The 7868-nt window shown below is 36.0% G+C and overlaps 1 protein-coding gene across 4 annotated transcripts; it reads left to right on the plus strand.

Moving 5' to 3' along the window:
• Nucleotides 1–210: 210 nt before the first annotated feature.
• LOC104245617 (mediator of RNA polymerase II transcription subunit 20a) lies at nt 211–6655 on the plus strand. Of its 4 annotated transcripts, none has more exons than XM_009801238.2 (6): nt 211–318; nt 1404–1533; nt 1635–1777; nt 2956–3134; nt 5139–5228; nt 6210–6655. In XM_009801238.2, exons 2-6 carry the CDS (start codon nt 1520–1522, stop codon nt 6450–6452), a joined length of 669 nt encoding a protein of 222 aa, XP_009799540.1. In that variant the 5' UTR covers nt 211–318; nt 1404–1519; the 3' UTR covers nt 6453–6655. The 4 variants fall into 4 exon arrangements, with proteins under 4 accessions (XP_009799540.1, XP_009799539.1, XP_070006200.1 ...); XM_009801237.2 differs by having other exon boundaries at nt 228–318; nt 2953–3134; nt 6210–6547; XM_070150099.1 differs by having other exon boundaries at nt 228–318; nt 2953–3134; nt 5148–5228; nt 6210–6547.
• Nucleotides 6656–7868: the final 1213 nt, after the last annotated feature.

Genomic DNA, 7868 nt, shown 5'->3' on the forward strand with positions numbered 1-7868 from the left:
TTTGAATGATCAGTCCGAAAACTAACTATATCGTGCTATTTTTACCCATCGTTATGCATAGTAAATGGACTTGTAAATCGTAAATAACAAATGCTTTATAAATCGCAGACGAGGAAAAATCCGACTTATAAATCGCATATGAAGAATCCGACTTATAAATCGCATATGCGCATTGCATACTAAATACGATTTGTAAATCGCATATATTCTGCCGTTCGGCAAATGAAGTAATGGGGGCTCAATAACCTACATTCAACCTTCAATTCCTTCACTGCTTCGTCCGAGAAAAAGCCCTAATCAAAATCTTTTGATTTTCAGGTAATTTTAAACAATCGTTTTTAAGTTATGAGGATTGATATATAACAAGGTTTCCTTTTTTTAAAACTATAGATTTTGCTCACTTTGAGTTTTGAAAGCTTTCATTTTCTTCTCTTTTGAAAATCAGAGCTCCCTTTTGTTGATTATAATCTTGTGGTGTTAATAGTAGTTTTGAATTTGCATTATTTTTTGGTTTTGAGTTTGTGCTTTGTTCCGAAAGTTAAATTTCCTCACTCGAATCAGCATTTTCCAGTAGATGACACTAATAACAGTGAGCTCTTTGTTTTCTGTAGACACTCCACATTTTTATGGCCTTTTTCATTTGCTCTTTGCAAAAAATTGCCTTTTCCCCCATTTCTCTGCTTCACATGTTGCCATATAGTACTCTTTGTCTAGCACAGCTTTTGTCAAGAATGGAATATTGCGGCTGTCAATTGCCATTGGGTTTAGCACCAATATTGGTGAGTTCATATTGCCAATTGAGAACTCAATAATCGCCCGCAGCCTATCATCAAATGTCTATCCATGTGTTACTGTTAGCAATTGAGTGAAACCCATTGAGAATTGATATTTAAAGGAATATCAGCTGCCTTGTCATGAAATGACAAAGCCTCTGTAGCAACAAACTTTTCCAGTGCATTAATCCTCAAGTTCACATAGTCACAATTCAGGGGTGCGTTTTAGTACAAATAGTCTATAGTACAAATATGCTCCACATGTCAGGAATCTCTGCATATCAGGAATATCGCAAGCCTTGAGTGCGTTTCAATTAATCGCAATTTTTAACTGCACTTAGAGTACGAATACTCTCTGCAACATGGTCAGAGTCTGGAAAGAGCAAAATAAAAAAACGTTCGAACACTGAGACCTAAAAGTTGCGAATTCTAAATGAGCTTCATAAGTTGCATTATGACATTGAGTTTTATAAGACTCATTTGAAGAATGCAATCTGAATTCTGAGCTAATGCCACTCCTTGTTGGCTCTTTACGTCAGTAACTTAGGACGCATGAACGTCTCATTCCATGTATGATTTTTGCATATTTTGCTATTCTCACAATAACTACATATTCCTGGAATTTTGCAGCTAATGAGCGCGCACTTGGGGAAAAACATCCCTTCATTCTTTCCTTCAAGAAGAGCCAAAGGGCTAAAGGGGTTTTAGGGTGTAACTTTCTCGAGCTTGTTTTTGCAATCAACAATATGCCAATTAAATGGTAATGATTCTTAAATTGTACAAAAAATGTAACATTTTCTACAGATTTTTGTGCATTTGCTTATATTTATCTGTACACCATGTTACTTTGTCCGTCCCTAGGGTTTTGCACTGGCAGCCAAATGCAGGCACAACAGTCAACACTCAAATACTAACAGAAGTATCTCAGTGTGTTGAGAGTATAAATGGGGTTAAAGAAGGAAGGTGGAAAGCTACTCTTAGCTTCTACAAACCCATGCTCCGAGGTATTTGATTACATAATTATCCATATAATCTATTTAACACATGCTAGTATTATCTTTGCATTCTTTTTTGTTTGTACCTGTGTTTTACTATAAAGGGGTGTTTTTTTCTCTGAATTCATTAAAAAGATTGGTGTTTTAGCATTTTCTGTTGATACCTGTGATTTTCTATAACTCATCAAAAAGATTGGATTTTTAGGTAGGTTTTATCTTCAGTAACGTAAATTATGTAAGCAAAGTAGTTTGGAAATTTGGGTCCGAATAGAGCAGAATGGTTATGAAGGATCTTTTTTTTTTTTGGGGGATAAAGTAAAAGTTTATTCATGTACCAACCTGTGATTTACTATAAAGGGGTGATTTCCCCCCTCTGAATTCATTAAAAAGATTGGACTTTTAGGTAGTTTTTCTCTTCTGTAAGATAAACTATTTATAAGCCAAGTAGTATTGAAATGATTTGGAGGATTCATCTAGCTGACACTAACTGTGTAGTTGATTGATTGATGGATTGTTCCTCTTCCATAAGGCAGGCTTTTGGAAGAGTGTTAAACTCGCGTAGGAGCATGAGTAAGAAGAATTTTATAAAGATAAAATGGGAGGGGTCAAGAGGATGTGAAGATTTACGGGGTAAAAAATTGAAAATGAAATTTTAGGGTGAGGAATTAAAGATTTATAGGGTAAAAGATTGAGAATGAAAGTTAGGGCTCTCATTAAGCAGCCTTTGGTAAGGCTGAAAACTTGTCCTTCGGAAAAAAAAAGAGTGGTCCTTTTAGGCAATATAAAACAGATGCACACAAGCATTGACATATATGTTAGTGATAAGTTTAAGCTATTCATTCTCAGGCTAGTTAAGCTTGATAATGTTGTGCACATGTGAACCTGCTTCAACCTTGCGTATCATTTTTTTTATAATCGAAAAATCTCGCGAGGGCAGTGGTGCATGGTTTGGGACTCGATGTATAATGGGCCCACCCCTCTACTTTTTTCAACTTAAATACCTAGCTTTTGCCTGTGACATGCTTTGAACCTGTATGTATGTCTAACTTACACATCGCACGGTGCCCTCCTCGTATCACTAGGATAAATCCCGGGGGGCAACTTTGCATGTCATTTTTATGAGTACTTTTGCACCTTTATAGGAGATATGATCGTGGAGTGACTTTTTTTTTTCTTCCTCTTAGTAGAACAAGCAAATGCATTGGAGTTTCCCCGTGATTTTTTGGGTATTTCACTTCAAGAACAGCCCAACAAGTATTACTTTGTAATTAGAGGGCAACGGTTGATCTTGGAAGCAGAGTCATCAATTCAGACGATAATGGAGAAGTTGCAGTCTTACAAAACAAGGGTTGCACTTAATTTTGAGGTTTGTATTACTGAGATCTGCAAATTGTTGTTCTTACTGCAGGAGGATGATTAACTTATCTAGCACCATCCTGTTCTTATTGCAGGAGGATGATTAACTTATCTAGCACCATCCACAGTCTTGGCTTTGTAAATTTAAATGTCTATAAGTGATATTATCCGTATTTACTGTGCTTTAATGATTTGTGAAGATTGAAGAACTCCCCACTTTAATAAAATTATTTACCTAGTTAATAAAAGTGAAGATTGAAGAACTTAACGATGATGACTGAATACATATGTGGGCCCTTAAAATTGCCCGAATTATTCATTTAGACACTTGAACTAATGATTGTACCTATTGAATGCTTGAACTCAAGCCAACCTGTATCTATTAAACACAATAAACTGACATGGCACAAGATGTGAGTCTCACTTCTCTTGAGCGCGTGAACACAGTAAAAATGAGCTGACATGGATTTTCTCCTTCCTCAAATGTCTTTATAATTCCTTTCTCATCTCCCTCAACAAAACAAGACCATCTTCCTGTACCAGATGTACTCACCAAAAAAAGTTCCATTCCTTTGTTCCATTTCTCTCAAAGTCACCATTCTATAGGGAACCTTCTCAATTTGCACCTTTTCCATAATCCAAGACAGTCCATTCCTTAGTTTTCTAAAAAAATACAGCTATATTTTCAAGGACATATAAATATGAAATAAAAAACTTTGATATTAGATTTGGAATGGGAGATTGGACGCCTGCCATCCTTGAAATTTAAATTATTTATATTTTGTACCTTCAAAATTTAAGTAATCAAAAAGCAGTAGTTTTTACGGGTTAAGGATGAAAAGCAGTGGCTTAGAGAGAGAGAGAGAGAGAGAGAGAGAGAGAGAGAGAGAGAGAGAGATGACTGATGGAATTGGGTTTCACCGGAGTTTGACTTCCAGCGAGTTCCTTTCCTTTAAAACTGATTGGTCTTCTACAGCGAGAACTGAGAGGAAAAAAAAAATCCAAGGAGAAGATGGAAAGAAGAAGAAGGGTGAGTGTCTTCTGTTAGATCTTGAATGTTGCTGGTTCTGATTTTAATGGTGAAAAGAGATGAGCAGCAGTTGCTTTTTTGGGAAAAAACAGAGTTTTCTCCTTTTGATTTTGGTTCAATCTTGTCTCTTTTATTTTGATAATTTGGGATTAATTGCCACTTGGCTCTCTCTCAGTGGCTTCTTTGCTGTGTCAGCAGCATGTGAAACACACGCATGTATGTTCTTAACTGTTTCAACACATCTGTGTCTAATAGGTACAATTTGAATAGAGATCAAACGATTAATAGGTCATGAGCTTAGTTTAAGTGTCTAAATAAAAAATCTTGACAAGTTTAGGTGTCTTCACTAGGTAGAGGTAAGGTCTGAGTTCACACTATCCTCCCCAGACCGCACCTATGGGAATATACTGGGTTTGTTGTTGTTGTTGATGGCAAGTTTAGGTGTCTGTCTGTGGATTCAGCCTAAAATAAAGTTTCAATTCTTAAATAATTGTCTTATCCAGTTGGGTGGCCATTGGCCAGCTATACTTTTTCAAACAGGACTTATTTTTGAACTGGCCAAATCGGACGCTTCAGTGTTGTCATCAAGGCTCTAAGGCACACTTTTCCTTGCCAATGAGCGTCATCCTGAAGAGGCTTCACTAAACAACTGATATTTCACTTTACCATAAATTTTCTTCAATTTCTTTGTCCATATATTTGGTATTCATGCTTATAGATATTACTCTTAGACTACACATACATATTTGTAGTTTTTCTTCATTTGCGCCTCTTTATTAAAGCCCGCCTTTATTTGCGCTTGCGCTTAAAGCCCATCAGGCCTTAGAGCTTTTTTGCGCCTTTTGGTTTTGGTAACACTGTTCTCTATGGTGATTCTTAGAAGATAATTTTCCATACTTACTTTGGTTTATCCTTCAGAATTCTAAAAAAAGAATTTACTTAGCACTACTTCATAATACTCATTAAAATATTTGACTTGCATAGGGGTTTCAGTATCAACTTGGTGACTTCCAGCTGCGAGTGGGCAAAGTTGTTCCAATCCACTCTGAGAGCTTGAGGGGAATAGTTATGGAGGTACGAAATAAGTTTAGATATTTATTCTCAGTTGAATGCTTATTATGTGGTTAAAACTTTCTTGGAACATAGCTATGTAGGGTTTTTGTGGTCTATTATGCTTGTTATTCTGCATGGAGAGGAATTGACTTATTGTGCTTTCCTAGAATAATTACTACTTCTGTCCTTTACTTAATGCTAAAACATGAACACAAAAACATATTTTCACATGAGACTTCAATAGTGCTGGCTTCTGGAAACAGCCTCTCTACCTGTAGGGGTAAGGTGTGCGTACTATCTACCCTCCCAAGACCGCACTTGTGGGACTATACTAGGTTTGTTGTTGTTGTTACTTCAATAGTGCTGGCTGAAGGAAGTACAATGGAATGGATTGAATCAAGTCAATATTTGGTGGTGTCTCTGGGGGTATGTGATGCTGTGTGGGGACTGGGGACTATCTTGTTGATCTTATCTATTAAGGTTCTGAAATGCTGACATGAGATATTGACTATCTTATCAGTATGCACTATTAGATGGATATCATTTGATGTTGCCTAAGTTCATGGTCTACCTTATAGTACAAAGAAAGAATGATGAACTTTTCTGGGTTTATAGTTTTAGGAACATAACTTCATGTCACACTTCACTTTGAACCCCAAATAGTCCACTAGTAGGCTGTTTCAGGTTGGTTCTATTTTAGGTAGAATTAGGAGATGAGGAAAGAGAAGATAGGCGATGAATGTTGGCATGAAGAAAATTACTTTATATATATCAAATACACAATGGACGTTCTTTTCTTTTCCTCTCCTCCCATTATCTTCAGCATGATCTCACCCTCCGTCTTTCTTCTGATTTTAGTACGTGTTAATTGGGTGTTCTTAACTTTGTTGTGCTTTTCTCCACCTAGTTTTTGCATTGTGACAGTAGTTCATAAATTTGAAGCAGTTCTATGTTATGACTTATGAGCATGCTGGCCTCACAAGTTGTTTGTTTCTTTTGTAGATGGAATATCTTCCAATTTCCTCATGGGAGAAATCGCACCAGATTATGGGTGAATTCTTCGACATATGGCAGGAAGCTCTTGCGAAAAGATCATTACCTGGTCATTTCGTGCACATTGAACCAATTTTGTCAGAGTTTGGACTCTCTGATCAATATACTTCACAGCACACAGCTGTACAGTATGCTAGCATTATGGCTCAAATGATAGCTACAGCTCAATCTGCACAAGCTGTGAGAAATTAGATTTTAGCATAATATTCTGTTGACAATATAAGATTTTAGCCTTGTACCTGTTGTATTCTCACAACAAAAAGATAAAAGCAATGGTTTTCCCTTTAGCTCCAGACACCAGTTCATTATGATGCTGCTACTACTGCCTTGCATATAAAACCGATGTTAAAGACAGATCTGAATATTAGGAAACTAAAGTGTTTCGTCGTTTTAAACATTGGCCTCAAGCTGCATAGAGATTACTGCTATCCAGGAGATTGCTTTCTGTAAATTGTCTGTTCTACACTTTATGTTCAGAAACAGATGGGGAATATGCACGTAGAAGGTGATGTCTATACATAGCTTCTTTTCCTTTTACTGGGTGATATGAAAGGAAAATGTTTGCTTTTGTCTCAAGTGCAAGAATAAGGAAACAGGATTGTACCAGAGATGGAAAAAACCGTTTCTGGGTCATTTATTAAACTTGAAAAGTTCAGACTCCATCACCATAACCCTAATGTCACGCGGCGTCTTCCTAGAATATCTTGAAAAGGCGATGTGAGGCGAGGCTAAGCAACATAACTTGTGATCATTTTTCACGCTTAATGTTTGTACCAAATCAATAAATAGAATAGGTTTGTGCCAAACATCGAGTATGAGTGACTAACTAAGGTGGTAGCAGGCACTTACATTTATCTTGTCCTGCTACTACCTATTGACTCCCGACATCAAAGGCTATTACCCCTGATCGATATTTTAATCATTGTTGATCAGCATAAAGAATATACAAATCATTTATGCGTGTGCTATTTTAAGAATGTTAACAATATTTGTTTAACCTATACAATTAAGTAGAACATTTGTGTTTGCCTTTATATAGGGTTGTACTAGAGATGAAATAGACTTTAAGATAGTAACATCACAAGTTGGATCTTGAAGCTTTGGAAACTAAATTTATCTATTGAATCTTTCATTAAACATTAAACCCTACTACTACAAGCCTAATTATTACTTAATCATTTTGAAGCCAAATGACCATATATTAGTTTGTACATGCTACTTCGTATTTCATTTGACCTGGTTGATTTTTCACCAAAATTGAAAGAATTTTTTTATGCATTAATATAATTAATTTTTTAACTGTATATTAGATAGTAACTCGTTGACAAGTTTGTTTACCTGTAAAACGGTACAATTAAATTTGTACGTGATTTATAGACAAGCAAATCGATTTGATCCTAAAATGATAAGTAAATTAAATAAAATGCAAGACTTAGCATTGAAATCAAGATAAGACAATGAATAGTCTGATTCCGGGAGTTCCAAAGGCAGTAAGAGCATTATTAATAAGCAAGAAATGAAATGTTATTGAGCTTTTGAATAGTATGTAGCATAAATTTGTTAGAAAATTCCTCCCACTACAATGGCCGTTGAAATTGCTATTTATAG

The sequence above is a fragment of the Nicotiana sylvestris genome, chromosome 6 (assembly GCF_000393655.2).
Source record: "Nicotiana sylvestris chromosome 6, ASM39365v2, whole genome shotgun sequence".
Taxonomy (NCBI): domain Eukaryota; kingdom Viridiplantae; phylum Streptophyta; class Magnoliopsida; order Solanales; family Solanaceae; genus Nicotiana; species Nicotiana sylvestris.